General features: G+C 34.5%; 1 protein-coding gene across 1 annotated transcript in view; it reads left to right on the forward strand.

Moving 5' to 3' along the window:
- Positions 1–23,632, forward strand: part of COL5A2 (collagen type V alpha 2 chain) — a 145,277-nt gene that overhangs the window by 106,647 nt on the left and 14,998 nt on the right. The window contains exons 18-44 of the mRNA XM_012464104.2: positions 347–400; positions 3,524–3,622; positions 4,258–4,302; positions 4,415–4,513; positions 5,722–5,775; positions 6,009–6,116; positions 7,519–7,572; positions 7,896–7,994; positions 8,523–8,576; positions 9,289–9,387; positions 9,496–9,549; positions 9,642–9,695; positions 10,911–10,964; positions 11,787–11,840; positions 13,671–13,715; positions 14,038–14,136; positions 15,134–15,241; positions 15,527–15,580; positions 18,104–18,157; positions 18,373–18,426; positions 18,844–18,897; positions 19,298–19,405; positions 19,514–19,567; positions 20,085–20,138; positions 20,816–20,977; positions 21,623–21,730; positions 22,850–22,957. Coding sequence (XP_012319527.2) covers positions 347–400; positions 3,524–3,622; positions 4,258–4,302; positions 4,415–4,513; positions 5,722–5,775; positions 6,009–6,116; positions 7,519–7,572; positions 7,896–7,994; positions 8,523–8,576; positions 9,289–9,387; positions 9,496–9,549; positions 9,642–9,695; positions 10,911–10,964; positions 11,787–11,840; positions 13,671–13,715; positions 14,038–14,136; positions 15,134–15,241; positions 15,527–15,580; positions 18,104–18,157; positions 18,373–18,426; positions 18,844–18,897; positions 19,298–19,405; positions 19,514–19,567; positions 20,085–20,138; positions 20,816–20,977; positions 21,623–21,730; positions 22,850–22,957 — 2,043 coding nt within the window. The remainder of the gene's footprint in view (positions 1–346; positions 401–3,523; positions 3,623–4,257; positions 4,303–4,414; positions 4,514–5,721; positions 5,776–6,008; positions 6,117–7,518; positions 7,573–7,895; positions 7,995–8,522; positions 8,577–9,288; positions 9,388–9,495; positions 9,550–9,641; positions 9,696–10,910; positions 10,965–11,786; positions 11,841–13,670; positions 13,716–14,037; positions 14,137–15,133; positions 15,242–15,526; positions 15,581–18,103; positions 18,158–18,372; positions 18,427–18,843; positions 18,898–19,297; positions 19,406–19,513; positions 19,568–20,084; positions 20,139–20,815; positions 20,978–21,622; positions 21,731–22,849; positions 22,958–23,632) is intronic.

The raw sequence follows: 23,632 nt of genomic DNA on the forward strand, positions 1-23,632 counted from the left end.
TAGATATAAAATATAACTTTCTAAAGACTTCATTATTTGATTAACACAAAGAAAGTATATCTCTCAAGAGGCAATTGTTTCAAACACTTTATGCTTGTGATTGACTTAATCCTTTATGCTATTTGAGTAATCCAATTATATGTAATGCCTTGGATATATCTTTTAGCATTACTAATTGATGTTGAAGGAAACTTAGAATACAATTACACTGTTATCTTTGTGATTTTAAAGTGAAAACCAGGTTTTTCTTATGTGTCAAATACAAAATGATGCCAAAGGCTAAAACTGGCCTAATTAGATACTAATTAAATATATGTCTGATTACTTTTCTGGTTTCTTTTAATAGGGTCCTCTTGGGATACCAGGCTCTTCTGGTTTTCCAGGAAATCCTGGAATGAAGGTAAGATGTTAATGTTAATATACAATATTTAATGCTGTGTGATTACGAGTCCCAAAATGATGAATGACATTTAATTAAAGAGTGTGGAAGTTACTTTCAACTAAGGGAAGAGCCTAGAGTATGCTCATTGTCCATCATTATATGGAAAAAGATAAATGAAAAAATAAAATTAACTGTATAATTGTAATTAAAAGAGAATTTCTTATAATTATACCCTTATAATATCAAAGAACCTGATGTGTTAGGACTCTAATGCCCCAATCAGAACAGCTATAAGGAATAGGAGCTTTAAGCTGAATTGGAACTCAATTCTCTATTCTTGAATAGAGTATCCAGATGTAATAAACAACAGAATGTTCCAAACAATAGGAGGATTATATAAATTAGAGGTTGTCAAAAGGCTGTTCTTTCACCTAACATTTGTTATCATTCCGCACCCCACAATCCCCGGACCCAATTCTACACAGTCATTAAAGCAGTGGGCTTGGAGAATATTTGGCTCTCCATGTGGGAATGGATTAACATATTTTGTAGGATGACTTACATTTGTAGTAAGTCACAACTGGTTCTTTCAGTACTTTGGGAGAAATTCAAGGATGACAGTAGAAGGACATTAAGATTACGTTAGATAAACTGGAGAATTAATTCAGAACACTTCTTTCAAATTGTAAGCAATACAATACATCCAATTCCCCCTGATACCATGTTTCCCTTTGGCAATGACTTTTTTCATCCTGAAAAGATTATGCACCAGATTATGCTGTACAAAAATGACTGTGGTCACGGACAGTCACCTGGACCCTCCAAACCTTGTTTTCTCATGGAATTTTGTTGTCCCAAATATTGCATGGGAAAAACTTATGCTAAATGACATCATCTATGTAAACCCTTCACATAGTGCCTGTTGCCGAGGGCACCCTCAATGTAGGTTCATGCTTTTTATTAGTTATGTTACTCAAATTGGATTTAAACTTTGAAATATACCAGAAGAAAAATGTCTGTAGCTGACATTTCAAATATTCCTTGAATATGTGAGAATCACCAAGTCAAATGATTCTGTAGGCTCTCTTTAATGACATTTTCAAATGCTGTGCTATAGGGATGCAGCTTTTTAAAAATGGTGCCTTAATTCCTTTCCCTGCATTCACTGAGAACTCAATGTGAACTCAAGTGGGCGGGATCTTCTTGGGTTCTCCTCTGAATCTGATCTGCTCCCTGAAGTCCTAATAATTGTCACTACCACAGACTCTGGCCCAGACTCTCTATATACCCCTATCAAACATGCAAAATCCCTTCACTCTTTTTATGAGACCCTCCACCCCCAAACTGAGTTAGTTAAGGAAATACTCACAAAGCTATGAATTAGCAGAAAGAGGTTTATACTCCAACTTTCATGGGGTTTACTTTAACTTCACTAGCAATCATAGTTTATATACAACCATTCACTCTGGTTACTTCTCTCTCCTCCTGGATGTTTGTAGTACTGGATGTTGGCTACTGAAAACTGCTTAATAAAACTCAAACATCTAGCAAAACTGTTTCTGTTAGAAATTTTCTGTCTTTTCCTTCCTACCTCTCTCCACCATAAAATTCCTGGATCTTTGTTTTTGGATAGGATCCTGCTTTCCCTACAAAGTTCTACCATGGTCTCTGCTCTCTGAATAAAGAACAAACTTCCACATCCAGTTCTTTGTATTTCAGTGAATTGAAATAGAGATTCAATATGCTTTATTGATACTGATGAGATTCCTAAGGCTTAGAATTTTAGTTTTTCAGGTCCCTTTAGGATTAGACCCACACAGGTACATAATAAGTCAGATAATACACAGAAACCACATTAAGTTTGAATTTCAGATAAGCAAAGAATACATGTTTAGTATAGGTATGTCCCAAATATTGCATGGGAAAAACTTATGCTAAAAGTTGTTGTTCATATAAATTAAAACTTAACTAGGCATTTTTATTTGCCAGCGGGACTCACTATCTTGACTTGAAATAAAGGGAGCTATTGAGTTACCTTAACCACTTCGTTCTGCTCTTAAAAACTTGCGTTTTTTAAAAAAATATCTTTTAATTCTTATCAAAGAAGTGTTGTTTTTTTAGTTTAAAAATAGATGGGATTTTGCTTATAAGGTTACCAAAACTTAAGTTGATTAGACATTTGTAGTCCAGATGTTTTCCACTTTACTGATAAATGCTTTCTTGAAGGTCAATGGAATTGAATTTTTACAACTCAAATCTTATGCTCTGAAATATGATTCGCTATATTGCTTATATAGCAAGAAAACAATTTCTTGTTCAGTAATGAGGATATGAAATTTTATATAGACTTTTTTACAGTGAGTCTCACACATTTGGAAAACTATCGTCTGAATCTTGACTCACATTTTAGCTCATATTAGGTTGTTTTATAAATAGTGGAAAATAATATAATTCATCCCGTAATGATGGCACGAAGCTGTAATTGCATGGTAAGTTGCTAGACTTGAAATGTCTAGCTTTACATTGAACAAAAACAACTCCTGTGAACACAGTGAGTCAGTCAGTTTTTCTCCCTCATTTGATTTGTGTTAAAGAGTCTGAATGTATACACTATACAGAAATGGGCTTGAATAGCCTGAGTATTTATGTAAGAACATATTAAAAGTAAACCAGGCACATTTAAGAATATCTATTCTTAATATTTTAGTAACTTGCTGTGCCTGAGGTGTAGGGATGTTTCTAGTTTTTCTTTATGAATCTAGATGATCTTAACTGTTAAATATGTTAATAAGTGTAACATTCTGATAGAGGTGTAAAGAAAAATTTCAGATTTTGTGGAGGTTCAGCGGTGAGGGAACTTAAGCTAACCCTGATGGATGTGTAGTGCTTCTCTAACTGGAGATTGCATATGGAAAATATTCCTAGTGAAGAGGCCACCAGCGTCATCCCTTAAGAAGGAAGTGGGAAACTGAGTCCACTCCTTAAGCTTGGTTGGACACACATGTCCTGCAATACTCTTTTTACCCTTGGACTCTTTAAATATTTGGGTTTCAAATGTAAAATTCCAAATAAGCAGTCAACTTTGTACAATGCCACTCCTGTATTTTTCTTAAATTAACATTTCCCTTTGCACCCTTTTAGGGAGAAGCAGGTCCAACAGGAGCACGAGGTCCTGAAGGTCCTCAGGGGCAGAGAGGTGAAACTGGGCCCCCAGGTCCAGTTGGTTCTCCAGGTCTTCCTGTAAGTTCCTAGCATATCTGAGAACCAGCTCAGAAAGCTGGATATTTCTTGTAACATCAGAACAAATTCAACCTAATTTTTTTTTACTGATATATAATATTTGTACATATTTAGGAGGTACCTGCAATGTTTTGTTATATGCCTAAGATGTCTAATAATCAAGTCAGGTTATTTAGGATATCCATTCCGTTGAGCATATATCACTTCTATGTGTTGGGAACATTTTAAGTCCTCTTTTCTAGCTATTTTGAAATATAAAATTTAATATATTCTCTGAATTCTGAATGAGTGCTTGAAACTGTGAAAAAACATATTTCCCTTGTCAAGCCTGTAAGTTTTACATTTTTTATATAAAAGAGTGACGGGGGGATGAAGGCAGCAAACCACATTGCCATGTGTGTACCTATGCAACAAGCCTACATGATCTGCACATGTACCCCAGAACCTAAAGTACAATAAAAAAAAAAAATAAATAAAAGAAAATTAGTCCAAAAAAAGTAATTTTTATGATATAACATTGGTTATTTTTAAAAAATGTTTCTATTTCCTTTTGGAAGATGGCTGGACTCTGTATACTACCATATTTGTATCTAGATATTGCTTAATATTTCATAAACTTTTAATGTACCTTTTAGGGTGCAATAGGAACTGATGGTACTCCTGGTGCCAAAGGTCCAACGGTGAGTACTGCGTTTATGCCATGTGAAGCTCAAATGGACATGATTCTTTAGACACTGGCCCTAGACGGCTACCTGTGTCTCTACTTATCACATCACCCTTGCTGTTTCATAGGGCTCTCCGGGTACTTCTGGTCCTCCTGGCTCAGCAGGGCCTCCTGGATCTCCAGGACCTCAGGGTAGCACTGGTCCTCAGGGAATTCGAGGCCAACCGGTAATGACCTTTGAAAGAACTGTCATCTTTTAGTATGATCTAACTGAGAGCATCAAAAGTAATAACATGTAATGTGATGCAATGAAACGTAGATAATGTGAGTTATCCAAGTGAGGGAAATAAAGATTGAAGTCTTTGTAAAGTAAAAGTTAAATGTTAAGGTACAATTTGGATGTTTAAATTCTAAGTGAAACATTATTGCAGTATGTTAAATTTTAGTGTTCTTTTGTTTAAAATAATAAAATTGTAACTTTATGGTTCACCTCATAGAATTTTATAAATAATTGAATAATGAAATTATGAAAATATTATGCAAGCCAATGTGAGGAAATATGAAGCTTTAATAGGAACTTATGATGACAGTTTGGCTTAAAATGGGTTCAACAACTATTTCTTGAAAGTTATTCTTAAAGAGTGATTCAAAAATATTAATCAGATTGAATGTTTTCATACTTTACAGAAATTATTTATTAGAAAAATATTTTTATGAACCCATAAGAAATAAACACATTGAGAAGTTGTGCTTAATAGCTTTTAGCTTGATAAATAAAAATAAATATTTAAACAAATATTTTCAAATCTGTTCCAAGTAATGTGGTCATGCTGATAAATTCGAAGTGCTGGTGACAGATCTATTAAAACATGAGTGTTGCTAATGTATCACATTTACCAAGTTCTGAATTTTGTAATCAGTTCTTACAACCTAAATTATGATTGGTATTTAAAGACACACGTATAGAAAACCCCTGAACACTCCAAGAGTGAGATGCCCTATTTGTAGTTGCTAAATTCTCAATAAATATAACATAAATATAAAATTATTTTGATTCTGGGTAAACAAGTTCACATCCTAAAATACAACCTAAATATATTTCTCTATAGAAGTTGTCATTGACAGTTCCAATTTTAATTTTCAAATTTGAGTACTCAGTAATTCCATTTATTGTACTATACATGATAAAAAACATGATTTAAAAATAAATATCTTAAAGACCACCGTAAATTAAATAAATGGCTACCAAATTATACTGAATTTCATAAGAATTTACACATACTAATTAACACATTCACACGCATTCATTTAAAAATAATTATATTATACTACTGATGCAAAACAGACTCAGCTGTAGAGAATTTTTAAAGCCTGTTTTTTGTAACTATTGGACTAGCTAACTGTCCTGGTTCTTAGACCAATATATTTTTTTCAGGGTGATCCAGGAGTTCCAGGTTTCAAAGGAGAAGCTGGCCCAAAAGGAGAACCAGTAAGGTTTCATTGTTTTAATGATAAGAAGATCATAGTATTTTCTAGAAGTATACAGCTCAGAATGCTCAAGGGTTTAAAATAATAATGAGAATTATAATAGCTTGAGATGAAAATATCTAATTTTTCCATATACTTTAAAATTTAAAATACTGACTTCATTAAATGGGTCTTCCAACTATAATTCATTGGTTGAATGGGTCTTTCTGGTAACTGTCCTTCTGTTTTTAACAGGGGCCACATGGTATTCAGGGTCCGATAGGTCCACCTGGTGAAGAAGGCAAAAGAGGTCCCCGAGGTGACCCAGGAACAGTTGGTCCTCCAGGACCAGTAGGAGAAAGGGTAAATTTGAATAATACAACACATTCTTATAGTTGTGAGGGAATTACCTGAGTAATATAAGAATAGTAAGGAAAACTAGAACAGTTAAGAGAAATGCTTTCAGATGCCTTGCACAGGTCAGTACAGTTATCTGCAAATACAAAGAGCCAACTGACTAATCATTCTTCATTGATTCAGCTAATATTGGTTAAATCAGTACTCTATGCCAATTTGAGCCATCTGTACTTGGAATTATGTCAGCGAACAAGAAGTCTATGGTCCTAGTCCTCATATGGCGACTAGTAAATAGTTGTTTACTTTAATGGAGAGGTAAACAATAAACAAGTCAACAGGTAAATAAAAATAGAGGTACACACTTTTTAAAGTGCCATACACACACTAAATAAAGTCATGATACGTTGGAGAGTAACTACTCATGTATGTCAGTGGTGTAATGTTAGATTAGGTAGTTAGGAAAGAGAGTCCTCTGAGAAGATAACATTTTGGCTGAAACCTGAAGATGACAATAGGCCAGTAGAATACTTGGAAGAAAGAACATTCTTAGCAGAGAAAAAACAAATGCAAAGCAAAGGAGGGCAGAAAGGACTTGGTGATTTTAAAGAACAGAAGAGGTAGCTGTGACTGGAGCATAGTGAGACAGGTCTGAAAAGAAGAACCATAATCTCACATTTGTCTAGCACTTTGGAGAATGTAAAGAGTTTCATAAAAATCTCATTAATGCATGTTATTGTTGACATTTTAATTGCTTTAGATGGTACTTTTGCCTCTCATCTCTAGATATTGGCTTTTCTCTGTTTGACTTTACAATGAATTATTAGAATCTTCCTTCCCTTCCTTCCTTCCTTCCTTCCTTCCTTCCTTCCTTCCTTCCTTCCTTCCTTCCTTCCTTCTTTTTCTCTCTTTCTCTCCTTCTCTCTCTTTTTTTTCTTTTTGACAGTCTTGCTCTGTTGCTCAGGCTGGAGTGTAGTGGCAACATCTCAGCTCACTGCAACTTCTGCCTCCTGGGTTTAAGAGATTCTTGTACCTCAGCCTTTTCAGTAGCTGGGATTATAGGCACCTGCCACCATACCCAGCTAATTTTTATATTTTTAGTAGACACAGGTTTTCACCATGTTGGTTAGGGTGGTCTTGAACTCCTGACCTCAGGTGATCTGCCTGCCTCAGTCTCCCAAAGTGCAGAATATTTCTTGATTTGAAGAATTATTTGGCTCAGTACTTATATATTCTTCAAAATTTAAAATTTTTTCCCATCAAGTCAGATTTTTTTATGCATATCTATAGCTATGTTGACTGAACACAGCTCCTAAAACTTTATAGTACTAAAAATAGAAACCAACTATTCATTACATATTGCAAAAAATCCACAACAGTTAATTAAGAATCATATTTTGGTCATTTGTAGGGTGCTCCTGGCAATCGTGGTTTTCCAGGCTCTGATGGTTTACCGGGGCCAAAGGTGAGGTTGCCCTGTCAATGTTGATACTTACGTGGGGGGTGCTCCAGAAGATGCCATTTTTCAGCATGGTGATCTAGCTATGCCCTGCATGGGCTCAGATACAGAAAGGATATGGATACAGATGTCAGGCCTAACCCCAATCCCCTCTTGTGTAATTCCTGTATTAAGAGGCATAGGGAGAAGAATGCTAGTTGGAGGAATGTGGTGACAAAATATTTGTATGTTACATTAGTGCCTTGATTTGTAAAACAGTAATTTTATTTCTGCTTGCTTTTATTTTTCTATACTCTTTTTCCTCATGCATCTGCTTTGCCTTGGTACAGGGCGCTCAAGGAGAACGGGGTCCTGTAGGTTCTTCAGGACCTAAAGGAAGCCAGGGGGATCCAGGACGTCCAGGCGAACCTGGGCTTCCAGGCGCTCGGGTAAGAATGTAGCAAGTGTTTTCTCCATTGATTGGGAGGAGTGCTCCTGAGCATGCATTGAAGGGTTTTTGTTTCTTTGTTTTTAGATTTGGTTTATATTTACAGTTTAGAACATTTGTTTTTACGGTTTTGACCCAATTCGCTATTTAAAAAAATACTGGTTTGTGATTTTTATCATATATAGAAAACACAGTAACTTCTAATCTCTCTTTCTCAAAAAGTATATATGAATAGCTTTATCAATTGGAAGGGGAAAAATACTGTTTGTTATATTTTATAACTTGTTAGCAAGTAAAGAATTTATGAATATTTGTAAATATAATTTTATAGCAATATAGCAAGTAAAGTAATTTTGGCAGAGAAATTCTGATAAATTTTATTTTAACAATATATCACGTAAAAATTTATCTGATTTACAGAAATGTCCTTCCATTCAGTTGACAAAAATGCAACACTAGTTTTACTACTGAGAATCTTTACTTCAACTGCAGGTCAGCAACAAACTAAGAGCTGCTTTTTTATTTTCAGGGTTTGACAGGAAATCCTGGTGTTCAAGGTCCTGAAGGAAAACTTGGACCTTTGGTAAGTAATTTAAACAGAAATCCACACCACTAACATTTTTCAATAGACATGAAACTTAAATGATATTTATTTGAGGTTAAAATGTTTTTGATCATGTGGATGCTGCTCATATTTGCATATTTAAAACACCTGGAAGCATATTCTTAGGATCTGTTTTCAAGTTGACAAAAATGTAGATCAAATTTTACTAAGATAAATGTTTGAGGTTGAAATTGCTTCTCTGCCTGACATCAGTGAAAAAGTTAAAATGATAATAATTTTTAATATTGGTGAAATTTGTCTATTAGCAATATTCTCATTTTTTGATATCCTTCCAATTTTATATGTTTGATGGATAAGTAGGCATGAATTTTGACAGCTTATATATTCTAAGAGCTTCCCTTGTCCTGCAATGTGAAATAGAAGTCCTGAATTTTCATGACCACAAACCAGAGTAAATGAAAGAAGAAATATTTCCCCTATTAATATGATTGTCAGGAAACATCATGAGGAAGCTTATGTCGTGATAACAATAAAAGCTCTGTTCTAGATACTCAAAATACTTCAGTGGTTTTAAAAAACCCATTTGACTGTCCTGATTCCTTAACATAAAAATGCAAGATAATTTAAACTTTATGTAACATTATAGTAATTAAAGGCAAGTGACACTTTAGGTGATGCAATATTTAGAAAAAACTTACAGGAAACTTAATGGCTCCTGTTAATTCCATAGGGTGCTCCAGGGGAAGATGGTCGTCCAGGTCCTCCAGGTTCCATAGGAATCAGAGGGCAGCCTGGGAGCATGGGTCTTCCAGGCCCCAAAGGTAGCAGTGTGAGTACAGTGTATAATATGTTTGTCATCTCATCATGGCCCTCATTTGGAGCAGGCATATTTTTGACAAACTACTTGAACTTTACAAAAGCTTCATTTATTCTTTAGGGTGACCCTGGGAAACCTGGAGAAGCAGGAAATGCTGGCGTTCCTGGGCAGAGGGCAAGTATACATTTTTTGCTAAAGAAAAATAATAGAGGAACTATTCAAATTCTCATGGCTTCACCTCACAACTTATCTGTGTGTGATATTAGGGAGCTCCTGGAAAAGATGGTGAAGTTGGTCCTTCTGGTCCCGTCGGCCCACCGGTATGTGATTTTTTTTTTTTATTGAGAATATATATATATGTATAGTATTTTTCAATGATGTTTGTTCAAGAATTATGCATTAAGTTTCAGGAAAAGTGAATAAGAATGTATGGGAATGAAGAATTTCTGTTATATCTTCTCTTTTGATTCCTATGATATAGTGTCTTCTGTCTTTTTAAATATAATGATTGATCTTTTACTTCAAACTCCTTCAAAAGTCTGACTGCAAAGGTCTTTATATGTCACAAAGAGTATATCAACTGAGGAAAATCATGTGTAACAATTATTTATAACGTATTTTATTTAAAATATTTAAATACTCAATTATCTAATTCTCTCAATAATGCATCTCATAAAAATTTATTTAAGGCTGGGCATAGTGGCTCACGCCTGTGGTGTGATTACGTGAGGTCAGGAGTTCAAGACCAGCTTCGCCAACATGGTGAAACCCCATCTCTACTAAAAATACAAAAATTAGCCAGGCATGGTGGTGTGTGCCTGTAATCCTAGCTACTTGGGAGGCTAAGGCAGGAGAATCGCTTGAGCCAGTGAACTGGTGGTTGCAGTGAGTCGAGATTGCGCCATTGCACTCCAGCTTGGGCCACAGAGTGAGACTCCACCTCCAAAAAAGTAGAAAAAGTACTCAAGTCATTTTTTAGGAGGCAAAAGGAATAATACTTACTCTTTGAGGTCGTATTTTCATTTTAGGTTTTTAAAATGAAGTGTTTATCAGAAATATTTCGGCATATTTATTTGTTTTGGGGTGGGAAAGTTTAAATATCTTTCTAAAATGTTAGCTTTGCTTTCTGTAGTCATTCTGGTTTTGAAGTCTTGATAAATAATTCTTACAACATTCAGAAATAAACTACAATAAATATTACGTTTTTTGATTAGATATACAAAAGTAATTGGTTTTCCCATATTCAATCCAATTTTCCCATAGGTTTACAGTTGCCTCCAGACATTTAAGTTTGGATCAAAAAATAAATACATGTTATCAGTTACTTCACTGGCTTTAGAAGATTTTCTCATCTCCACAGACTTAAAACAATACCATTTGATGACTATTAATACTAGTTTACTACCTAGCTAAAGTGAAAAACATGTGATTAGAAGAAATACAAAGAAACAGCAATACTTCTAGTGGTTCACATAGACAGGAAGCAGACAAAGATATGGCTATATTCACAATTTTTTTTTTCCTTTACAACTTAGGGTTTAGCTGGTGAAAGAGGAGAACAGGGACCTCCAGGCCCCACAGGTTTTCAGGTATGTGTTAATTCAGTTTTCCATTTCGTCTTCCATTAACTGAAATGCTTTTAAAATATATATACAAAATATATGGTCAGAAGATTTTAAATTCTACAGTTTTCAAAAAGTCATTCCTCTTTTAGTAGATAACATAGATAAAATCAAACACTTTTGTTCAAAGTAAAGTAATGGACTTCTAAAAATACTGATCAAAACCCCAAATTATGAACAAAACAAATAAAAAAAAAAAAGAAAAGTAATAAAAGTATGTTAGGAATAAAATGTTCAATAATAAATAAAAAAACAAAAAAGTAATAAAAAGATATCAGGAATAAACTGTTTCTGATATCTCAACAAAGTTGATTAAACCATTTTAAGGCTGATCTAGTTTTAACTGGCACAGTGACTAGAATTTTTTATTGAACAAATTTTCATAATTTATCTACATATATCAATATGTACATTAGTAAGAGGAATGATCATAATTTGTAAAAAAAACTTTATGGACTGACTTTAAATAATATTCTAGCAGTCTAAAATACTGTTCACAGAGCCATAAAGACTCAACAAATATGAATAAACTCCTCTTACATTATCTCTTTTTTGCTAAGTGATGTGCAGATGAAAATATAATCCTATGAATTGACTAGCTGTTGTGTTTTGTTGGTAGTTTTTTTTTGTAATGCTTCTGAACAATATATTTTGCTTAAAATGTCTGAACAATATATTTTCCTTGAAAATATAGTCTTGAAGACTCCATGAATTGTAAAAGGTAAACTGTTAACACTGGTAGACTATTAAACTTTCACAGATGCACAATTTTATTTACTTTCATTTTAGGGGCTTCCTGGTCCTCCAGGGCCTCCTGGAGAAGGTGGAAAGCCAGGTGATCAAGTAAGTGTTTAAATAATAATAATGGCAACACCACATGTTGCTGGCTCAATTATCAGTTTCTGTGCATGAGACTCTGTTGTGCTTTCCTTTACATACATTATCTCTTTGAGTTCTCAAAACAGCCCTATATACTGGTACTATCATTATCTTTATCTTTATTTTATAGATGAGGAAAATTACAGATGTTAGATTACTTTCCCAAAGTCACACAGCTAATATGATTTCAATCCAGGTCATCTGCTTCCCCAGATGTGTTCTTAACCACTTATATAAACAGTTATGAATGAATACTAACAATTTTATTCTGTAATTTTCCTGGCACATAGATTTATTTATTTTTCTTTGAGTGATTCATTTGTTAATTAACCATTTAATAAATATTTGATGAACACTCTGTGTGCTTGGCTCTACAAAGCACTGGCTTGAACAAGCTGAACAAAATCAATCTGGACCTTGCCCTCCTTACAGTATAGTAGGAGTCAAACAGTATGGGACAATTACAATAATAGCAAGCTCTAAATGCTATGATAGGGGATACTATGATACTATGTTTATGGAAACAAAAAAAGATGCACCTAAATAAGACTTGGGGGGTTTAGGAAAAATTTTCCAGACAAAGTAATATATGAGATCTGAAGGATGAATGATGGTAAAAGTGAAGGAGGAAAGATAGGAAAAAACTCCAGAAAATGAGACAACCTTACTAAATCAGAGTGGGAAGTATAATTTTGGGAGGGGAGAAAGGAGACTGGAGTGTGAATCAGGGGCCACATCATGGATGGTTTTAATTTGATTCTAATTTGTTCTTCATCATTACAGTAATGGGAAGCTAAGGAAGGGTTTTTAGGCTGGGTGCAGCGACTCATGCCTGTAATCCCAGCACTTTGGGAGGCTGAGGCAGGTGGATCACTTGGGGTCAGGAGTTCAAGACCAGCCTGGCCAACATGGTGAAACATTGCCTCTACTGAAAGTACAAAAATTAGCTGGGCGTGGTGGCACACACCTGTAATTACAGCTACTCAGGAGGCTGACACAGGAGGGCTTGAACCCAGGAGGCCAAGTTTGCAGTGAGCTAAGATCATGCCACTGTACTCTAGTCTGGGTGACAGAGCGAGAGTCCATCTCAAAGAAAAAAAGAAAAAAGGGTTTTTAAGGAAGGAATAATATGATCAGATTTGGCTTTTAGGGAGATCAGGCCACAATGAAGACAGTCCATTTCAGGGGAGAAAATTGGAGGCCTATTTAATAAAGTTACCATCTTTATCAAATAAAGAAATTTCAAAATGACAAACTTTATTTGATTTAAGAACAAACTGAAACTTTTAACGTAGAAGCGACTGCACTAGTTTGAACCCACTATATCTAATAGAGTTCTTTGTCCATATTATAGGCTCAAGAAAGATTTACTAAATTGAGTAGAATTGAATTGGTTCTATTTAAAAGATCAACTCTTTAGCCCTTTTTATATAACTTTTCTTTATTTAAACTTTTTCATCTTCCATTAGTAAAAAAAAGACATTTAGCATGTATTTTGTTGCCTCTAAGAAAACTAATGCTCTATCTTTGTGAAACAGTATTTTGCATGTTCTCTCACATTGCTGAAAATCAAGCATTCAGGTATAACACGAAGTTTTTTGGAAAAATGTTTTCATCTAAGATATGTGATATTCTCTTATTTATAAAAATATATGTACTTTTCTTTCTTTAATATTGTTGGCTTATGCAGCCTTCTAATGGCACATGAATAGAGACTAGGTGTATGAACTGGAAAGTTTTCTGATAAATGCCAAAACTCAAAGCTCTTGTTCCATTAAAAAAATGTATTTATAGGGTGTTCCTGGAGATCCCGGAGCAGTTGGCCCACTAGGACCTAGAGTAAGTATTTCAATCTTCATGATTAATTTTGTTTCCCACTTGCTTCAGTTTTAAAAGGTATCTTTTTAACTCTTAAACTGAGATTTATTTTAACCATTAAATGCTTTGACTAGATAAAAATCAATTTTGTGAGAAATATTTTGTGCTATGAAACTAGCATATCCTTAAACTTCAAATTTATTTCTTATTGCTAAATTAGAAAATTGAGCTTTAGCAATGTCTCATTTCTGAATGTTTCCTGGTAGAAGCCGTTTCTCAGAAATATTTTAACCCATTTTTAGATCAAGTATTGAGATTATTTGACATTCCAATTTTGTGCTAGGGAGAACGAGGAAATCCTGGGGAAAGAGGAGAACCAGGAATAACTGGACTCCCTGGTGAGAAGGGAATGGCTGGAGGACATGGTCCTGATGGCCCAAAAGTAAGTATCCTAGTGATCTCCGTATTTAAAAATTCTTTAAAAGTACTGCTCAATAAACACATGATGGTGCTAGAATGCATTTGTCTTGTGTTTGAAAGATAATTTGATTACATCATTTTCTTTTTCCACAAATATTTAATGAGTGCTTACTAGGGTTTTCCCTTGCAACTAAAGTATCAGCTAAACAGAAGACTCTCTTCTGTGATGGGGATTGTGGTTTAGTGCACATGATGATAGATTTCCATATACAAAAACATTCCTAATGTTTATGTACATTTTATTAGTGGCTTCTATGAAAATGCAGAGGAAAGAAATAGAAAATTCCGTAATTTATTAGGAGGCTTTTATAATAATATGCTTCACTTTCCTTGTCTCAGGTCCCACAATTGTGCTTACTACATATGTGAAAATATGGAATTTTTGAAATTTGAAAATACAATGCATCATAAGGCAGAAATGTGTGCCATTTAGCGATTGGTGGAAGATAATGTGGCCAACTTTAGTAGAAACAACTGAAGTAGAATTTTTCATGATCACGGGATGAGACCCCTTAATATTTTCACAGTTATAGTGATTGATATGGTCTACTACAATTTAGATACTATATTAGCTGAAAAGCCAGGCTAATATCAAATATCAGTTTCATTAAAGAGAGAATGAAATATTTCTCCAAATGTAATGTCTTTCTTTCTTAGTATCTTCTATTATGTTGCCAACAGAGGGGGAAAAAAGGCAACTGTATTATTTTTATTTGAATTAGTGTTCAATTGCCTCATAAGAGAAAAGTTGAAAATGTAAACCAACAATCAAAAAAGCAAATCTGATTTTTCAAATTTCAAAATTATCAACTCACTCAAAGACAACTATCTTAGATAAAAATATAAGTACTAAGTTGAACTACATGAAATTGCTGATATCAACTATTTTTGACCCGCTAAAAAGCAGTTTCATTAATCTTAATGTATTGGTGTGGTCATTTAATGTTGGTTCATTTTAGGGCAGCCCAGGTCCATCTGGGACCCCTGGAGATACAGGTCCACCGGGTCTTCAAGGTATGCCGGGAGAAAGAGGAATTGCAGGAACTCCTGGCCCCAAGGGTGACAGAGTAAGTCTTTTTTTTTTAAGTTCATTTATTCAGACTTTATACTGAAAGTGATTTCCTGAGCGGGTTTTATTTCTATCATCCTGAGTCACAAGTCATTCATTCATTCATTCATTCATTCATTCTTCTAATAAATACTGAAAAAATGCACAGTGTGAGCCGCCATCCCAGGCTCAACTGGATACAACTAGGAAAATGACAATTAACCCTTCACTCTCATGAAACTTACACACAAATGTGGGAAAGAGACAATTAAATGAATAAATTATATTTTGTGTGTTTTCCCAGGGTGGCATAGGAGAAAAAGGTGCTGAAGGCACAGCTGGAAATGATGGTGCCAGAGTAAGTAAAAGCATTCTTTTTCTAGCTGGGCTAGTAACCAACATTACAGTATCATATAAGTTTGCCTGAACTTTCCAAAATAAAGTTAATAATGTTTCCTTGGTAGTCAGGAACTGGAGAATAATGACATGTGAGATCTGCTCACATGAATACCCAGCAATGGGTATTTATTTTGCTTGCCCTGAATTAAATAGAGAAACTTAAGTAAAAACATATTTATTGTCCCTATGAGATAGGTGCTTTAAGGAGGTGGGAACCCTCTTTATTCTTCTCTATCATCTTTTTATTTCATATACAAGGTTTATTTCTGTTAAAATGCTAATCTAGTGAGTTGGCCAATCCCTCATTCCAGCAATAGCAAGTAGAGCTTTGTGGAGTCACCAAAGTTGTGATAACTCTTTCTCAGTATACTGGATATTTGGGGTGAGAAATTTACTGCACAGTAAATCATCATTAATGTTTTCACTAATAAAGAGTTTGAATAAGCAGAATGTCAAGAAGGATGGTCCACCTCAAAGCATTGTTTAATGTCATGTCAGAAACTGACGTGCAGCTCAACTGCAGCTCAACTGCAAAGACGAGCAGTAGGTCTTTGAAATTAGAATGTATATTTATAATTCCTGGGACAATCAGACTTGAAGGACAATATATTTTCAGACATAAATGATTTCCTCATGTAAGTGTGGCTAGTTACAATGGCTTTAACATCCATCATTTTCTGGAATAGTGCCTGATATTTGATGAATGATTTCTGTCTCAGTATGACATCGTTTGCTGTTAGTTGTCATGTATGCCCTGGCAATAGCGGTTGTAACGTAATGAAAGAGAACTGCTATTTGGTTCTGCATTGAGTAATTGTTAATATATTGGTTATAATAGCTTTGGATTAAGAAAATATGGTGAAATGTAGTAGAAAAGTTTCACCTTAGGGTAATTAGTCCTTTTTATGCAAATTTAATTAATGATACACCACTTCTTTTAACAAATTATGCACAAAAGATGTACCTTGCCTTTTAGTTAAATCTAATATTTGATTAACATTTCAAAAATAGTCAAGTAAATCTGGTATATTTTTAATATTTTACATCATAAATATCCTGGAATGAATAAGTAGTGCAGTACTATTTGTAGGAATGATGCATTGGTAGTTTGTTTTAAGGGAAACTCCAAAATATGTATCTATTGTGCCTATGAACTAACTTTGAAATTGCAGTGTGCTAGGATCAGGATGTAAGCAATGACTGCTTTATTTTTAATGAGGATAATACATTGCTGCAGGAAAGAAGCAGAGCAAAACACTTACTGTCATCTCATAGTAGGGAAAAAATGAATAACATGTTTCCTCTGTATAAAAAATCTATAAACATAAGCAATGAAGTGATATTTATATTCCATCAAATCCTTTAGGGAATTGTATTATATAAATTGCAATATATGGAATATATGTATTTCTACTAATATGGACGTATATTCCATTATAGTCCCAGAGATTATAAGAACACAGATTTCTTAGGTGCTTGTCAAAACTGTAAAATTAAAGTCATTTTTGTTCCTTAAGTTTCTTCAGTAATAAATACAGAAATTAAATGATAAAAGTATATTTGGGCTGCATATGCAGATATCAGATAGAGAACTTGTTTGAGAGAGGACTCCAATATTCCAGCAGTTTCAAGACTATGATAATGTGTCAAGAAGACTCAGGTTGTGTCCCCATGTGTTAGCTGTCCTGTCCTCTAAGTGTTAGCTCTCTTATTCCTAGAAATCTCAAAGTAGCCGAGGTTTTAGGCTGTAAACCTTAACTACTTTTCCTTTTCATCTCAAGAAAACTAAGCCAGGCATGGTGACTTGTGCCTGTAGTCCCAGTTAGTCTGGAGTCTGAAATGGGAGGATCACTTGAGTCCAGGCCAAGAGTTCAAAGATGCACGTGCTGTGAGCACATCTGTGAATAGCCACTGCACTCCAGCCTGGACAATGTAGAGTGGAGACCCTGTGCCAAAACAGAAACAAAAACAAAAACAAACAAACAAAAACCTAAAATGCCTTAACACGATTTCATTTTTTAAAAATAAAAAGTGATAATTTGCTATTATAATTTAAGAATATAGTACTACATGCAAAAGAAGGAACGCCTCTTTTCAATTTGTGGTCAAGTATCAGAATAAATTTTAGCAAAGCTAATTAGGCTAAGAAGCAGAAACACTTTTGAAGCTTAGCATTAATTTAGCCCTAATACCTGAAAACAGTTTCAGGTATGCATGAGTTGAGCTGCATGAAAGAGATAAAATGCCATGTGGAGAAAATCTGATGGGAATGGTTTTAAACTAGACGGAAAAATTTTGAAAATATATACATTATATCATTTATTATAGATAATGATTTTTATCTTTATTATAGATAGTGATTTGCAAAAGCACTCAAGTTAAAACAAAATAGTCGTTTCTTTTTTGTTTGTTTATTTGTTTAGGCATGAAGATTTCTGTGCATTTTCTTCCCTCAATATGCCTATGTTCTGTTAATTGACAGGGTCTTCCGGGTCCTTTGGGCCCTCCAGGTCCTGCAGGTCCTACTGGAGAAAAGGTAAGTCACAAGTTTTTAATTTGTCTACTCAAAATTATGAGTTTTGAATAGCTGGCTCTTTCATAAATCTTTCCATTTTATAACATATGGTAGGCGAGCAAGATCATTTCAGAGTTCTTTTCCACTGTCTCCCCCTACACAATGACTAGTGTCCTAAAATTGTATTCTGTTTAGCTGCTGTTTTGGACAATAACCATCTGAAATCTGCTTTCTAGGGTGAACCTGGTCCTCGAGGTCTAGTTGGCCCTCCAGGCTCCCGGGGCAATCCTGTAAGTGACAGTATTTTGGTGTTCTTTAGTGCAAGACTGAGCAATAAAACAATTCATCATTTGGTTTTGGTATTTATATAAAATGATGCTTATTGATTTTAGGCTATTTATTACTTCCTGGTCTTTAGCTTTTGTATTTCTAATTACATTTAAAAATTACCTGCTATAAAATCTACTAAGTCTAGCTAGACGGCTTGTTTACTGAATAATTTGGAGGCTGCTTTGAGACTTCTGACCTTGGGAATTTTGTTCTGTGACCTATATTTTTATATAATTCTTAAGGGTCTTTCTTAAGCAATATGTGTAATCTTTCTATATTTACATGTCTAAATATCAAATTTATATGATCATATTTTAAAATATTGTTCCTGTTTAGAATAATGTGTGAAAGCTACAGTAATCTTTGTCTCCGTCTAGGGTTCTCGTGGTGAAAATGGCCCAACTGGAGCTGTTGGTTTTGCTGGACCCCAGGTATAATTTTCAAATATCCCTAATTTACAAGTAAACACTTCTCTTAATAAGTTTAATGATCATTGTCATATGTTTTTAAGACGTATTAATAATTCTGGAAAGTTTACAGTTTTCTAGACAATATTCTCATTTTCAATACATTTTTTTATAGACTGGCACAAAACTTGAGTTTGTGCTAGTTGAGCTGTAATTATTAAAATGAAAATGTGGTGGGATAGCTTATTTTTCAGGCTGTCCTGAAAGATCTCATCAGAGTAGTTTTTTTTTCCTTTACTATGCTTTAATACTGATTAAAAAGCACTGTTTCAAAATATATGATTAATTGATACATTAGTAATAATTACTCTAAAATAATTTTCCTGTCTTATAATCAATTTCTTGTTTGTATAATTTCATGTAGGGCCCTGATGGACAGCCTGGAGTAAAAGGTGAACCTGGAGAGCCAGGACAGAAGGGAGATGCTGGTTCTCCTGGACCACAAGGGTTAGCAGGATCCCCTGGCCCTCATGTAAGTTAACAACAAAAAGGCTTAACTTGAATCAAGTGCCCCATGTTTGGAGTGTACATAGAGCCTCTTTTGCTTCACTACAGTGCTCTTTTGTTTGTTTCTATTTAGGGTCCTAATGGTGTTCCTGGACTAAAAGGTGGTCGAGGAACCCAAGGTCCGCCTGTAAGTTTCTTTGATGTTTTGCAAAGTATGCATAGCTAATTCTAGTTATCTAGGGCTTCCTGGTCATGAAAAAGATCATTTTCATCTGAAGCTGTAATAACAAATTACTATCTGTATCAACTGTACTGTAGTGCAAAAGGCACTTAACTCAGATGGAGATTTGAGTTAAAATCAAGTTTATAATCTTGGAGACCCAGGTGCCTCATCTGTAATGTAAGTAACATATTACCTATATAAAAGAATAAAAAATATGAAAGCACTTTATTTAATTCAGTTACATAAAATATTAATGTGACTCTAGCACTACTTGCATGGCAAAAGAAAATAGTGCCCTTCTTGCCAGTTAATCTAGGTTAATTCCTTCAAATATGAGATGCACGTGAAGAAAAAAATGTATTGCTTGCAACATGAAAGTAAATCTAAAGGCTTCAGTCTTCCTGTAAAACAAATCTCAGGAAACTACATGTAACTAATTGATATTACTTTAAAATTTGCTTATATGATATTCTGTTTCTAGGGTGCTACAGGATTTCCAGGTTCTGCTGGCAGAGTTGGACCTCCAGGCCCTGCTGTAAGTCAACTTAGTGAGTCAAGTCATTAATAGTGAAATAATTACACACACATGTATACATTTGAGTTATATTTATTATTCTATTTAATTCCTTAATGTTATGTTTTCTTATTTAACAACTCTTATTCCAATAATGCCAAGAAAATTTCAGCAAAGCAAATCATCCTTAGTAATCTAGTATTTCTTGGAGGAGCTAATTTGCAAGCTCTTTTTAACACCAATGTTTGATTATTATTCCATTTAGATACTGAACACTTACAATATTATGTGCTAATAATCATTCTCTTCAGTTAAGATGTATCTATGAAACTTTCTTTAATAAATGTTATTTCATTATAAGATAAAATCATAACAATTAATAATTATAACAGAATAAAATATTGGATATTCATAATTGGAATGGAGCCTTAAATAAGTCTGAAAATTCAAGTCAGTTGCACCACTCTTTAAAAATTATTCAAAGGAAATTGACTGCAAATGATATTTAGTTTTTCCCCTGGGGAATGAATCTACAGCTGTGTTTTCTTTTGTATAAATCCTATTGAATGACTGATTATCTCACAGGCAAAATGAACCTGCAGGCTTGGACATCTGCATCTGAGGCAGACAGCATTATCAGTCGCTCTTACTTGGCTTCCACTTTGCCCTCCTGTGTCTTTCTTTCTTTGTAATACTAGGGAGCTCCAGGACCCGCGGGGCCCTTAGGGGAACCTGGGAAGGAGGGACCTCCAGGTCTTCGTGGGGACCCTGGCTCTCATGGGCGTGTGGGAGATCGAGGACCAGCTGGCCCCCCTGGTGGCCCAGGAGACAAAGGGGACCCAGGAGAAGATGGGCAACCTGTAAGTTTGGCATATTTGTTCCAGACCACCTTCAACTGAGATATTTACAAATAGAAAGCCGTAATGACCAGTGTCACAAAAATGCTTGACTATTATGCTGGGCACATTCCTAAATTTTTAAAGTGCATTATGCCCTATAGATTTTAATTTATAATTCTCTGCTTTAAGAAAAATATATATATATAGAGAGATATAAAATATAGCAGTAATGGATATGGTATCTAAATACTAAACAAAAAAATTAAATGTTCATTATTAATAACTTTAAAAAATAGATGTATATTATATTTTAAATGCAAATACCTTTAAATATTGTGTTTAGATAAATATTTTTTCTTTATTTTTGAACTTTCTGTCTTTTTAAAAAGACAAAAAAAATTTCTCTGAAGTTACCTCTTTTATTGAGTCAATATTCACATTAATCTTCAGTTTCTTTCCAACTGATGAGTTTCACCTTTAAATAATATGTTAGAGATTCTGTGTGGATTACAATTTATGAGTACTCATATATAGTGTGGTTTTGTGAAACAGAGAAGTTCTTTCTCATACTGAAAAACCTATAAAGCTGTACCCAACTTACAGTAAATTCCGTGGGTACGGTTTTACCCTGAATAGTTCCAGATTTTAGTTTGTCCTCAATATTAGGGTCCAGATGGCCCGCCTGGTCCAGCTGGAACTACCGGGCAGAGAGGAATTGTTGGCATGCCTGGGCAACGTGGAGAGAGAGGCATGCCTGGCCTGCCAGGCCCAGCGGTGAGTAGCTGCATATTTTATACGGTCAATATTTTATATAATATGTGCAATACAAATTGTTTAGAGAATTGATTTTTCTTTTTTTGCTTGATGAATCGATTTAAACAGTATTGTAAGGACATTAATTTTTGAGTATCTTAAAAACCTTTTGATTTTAAAAGTCAAATTCTTAACTACCTTACAAAGTCTTTGAAAATATATATTTGTTTAACCCTGAGCTAGAAAAGTAGACAAATAAGGATATGGATTTTTGGTGACCTTTAAATCTTTCTTCAAAGATTAAAAAGATCCCTGGAGCTAGAGGAGGGGGATAATCTCCTGGTGAGTAGGTAGTGTCTTTTTAAGTAAACACGCTTATCGAAAACACGGTATTTCACAGTAAACCATCAAAGGGAAGACACAGTTGAGCTAAAGTAATATTTGAGATGAACGTGGGGTGAACGCTAAAGAATGATCTGAAGGTAATCTCCTGTTCCCTGGAGAGTGCTTTAGGATTTTATATTCCCTGGAGTATGGATAAAATTTGATTCAAATTTAGCTTTGAAGAGACTACATTTTACTACTAAAAGATTACAGTGCTTGAAAAAATTAATGATGTTTTTATATGGAATGTAGACAGAGAGATATATGGGATCTTGGAACTGGGAGACATGTGGGTAGAAATATGAAACCAACAAAGTAGGAGTTAAGGGAAGTCTTACTGTTATCAGAAGTGAGCCAAAGACTTGAAAGTAAAATCTCTCAAGAGTGAGACCAAAGTATCAGAACATAGAAATAAAATGAACAGACAAAGCAGAATTGAAAAAGGATGAGAGTGATGCAAATTCCGGAAGGGCAGCTAGAATCAACCATGGTATACATGATTAGAACCCAAAATTGCACACCTGTGCTGGTGGCAAAAAAAATGGCTGGTTTTTGGTCCCTTAGATATGTCAGGAGGAGTCTGATAGGAGGTGAGCATGCCTCTAAGAAAGCATTATAATTACATGGGTGTTGTAAGATAATGCAAAATTACTGTTATACAGGGAGCCTGGAGGCACCATTTTGAAAACAGCCTTTATAGGAACTAGCATTCTTCAATTTCGTCGGAAGTGTTTGACATTTATACTTCTATTTCAGGGCACACCAGGAAAAGTAGGACCAACTGGTGCAACAGGAGATAAAGGTCCACCTGGACCTGTGGGACCCCCAGGTTCCAACGGTCCTGTAGGGGAACCTGGACCAGAAGTGAGTACTATAGTGAAAATAACTCTTCTCTTGTTATCTGAATGTCATGGGAACAATTTTTTCATTCAGCAAATGATTTAGAATTTGATTTAATATTTGACCTCAAGAAGTTTCTTAGTAATGTTATTTGATGTACTCTACTTCCCTAGAGAGTTGGCTATATGATGACATAAAGACAAGGTAACAGGATTGGTGTCTTTGCACTGACCTTCCTCTAGTCTGGAGCTAAGTATTTTAGTTCATTTAAACTGTTGCCAAATTGTTTTGAAAGTGAAAGGACACATCCATTCATCTTTTCCCTTGTTATTATTTCATTTTGTAATGGCATATTTATCAAAATTGCCAAGTTTTATGGTGATAGGATTAATATAGCTATTACAGCTTGCAAAAAGGGTAAAGCTAGTAGAGGTTATTTTACTTAAATATCACGATAAAGTAACATAATGGATGTCATGTTCCTTTAGGCACTTTTCAGAGGAAATCAGTTTTTGATAGGCAATTTGAAAAGTTTAAGGTTGGAATATCCTCTATTCAGCGTTTTAAGGGGTCAATCATCAAACAGTTAATGTAACATTTTATTGAAAGAAAGAATCAATAGCTTTTGTAACAATATTTGACCAGATAGTAAGGACATATTTATAATAAAAATCACAATAAAATAGAAAAGGAAGACTA

The sequence above is a fragment of the Aotus nancymaae genome, unplaced genomic scaffold (assembly GCF_030222135.1).
Source record: "Aotus nancymaae isolate 86718 unplaced genomic scaffold, 86718_ANA_hifiasm-v0.15.2.pri h1tg000008l, whole genome shotgun sequence".
Classification (NCBI taxonomy): domain Eukaryota; kingdom Metazoa; phylum Chordata; class Mammalia; order Primates; family Aotidae; genus Aotus; species Aotus nancymaae.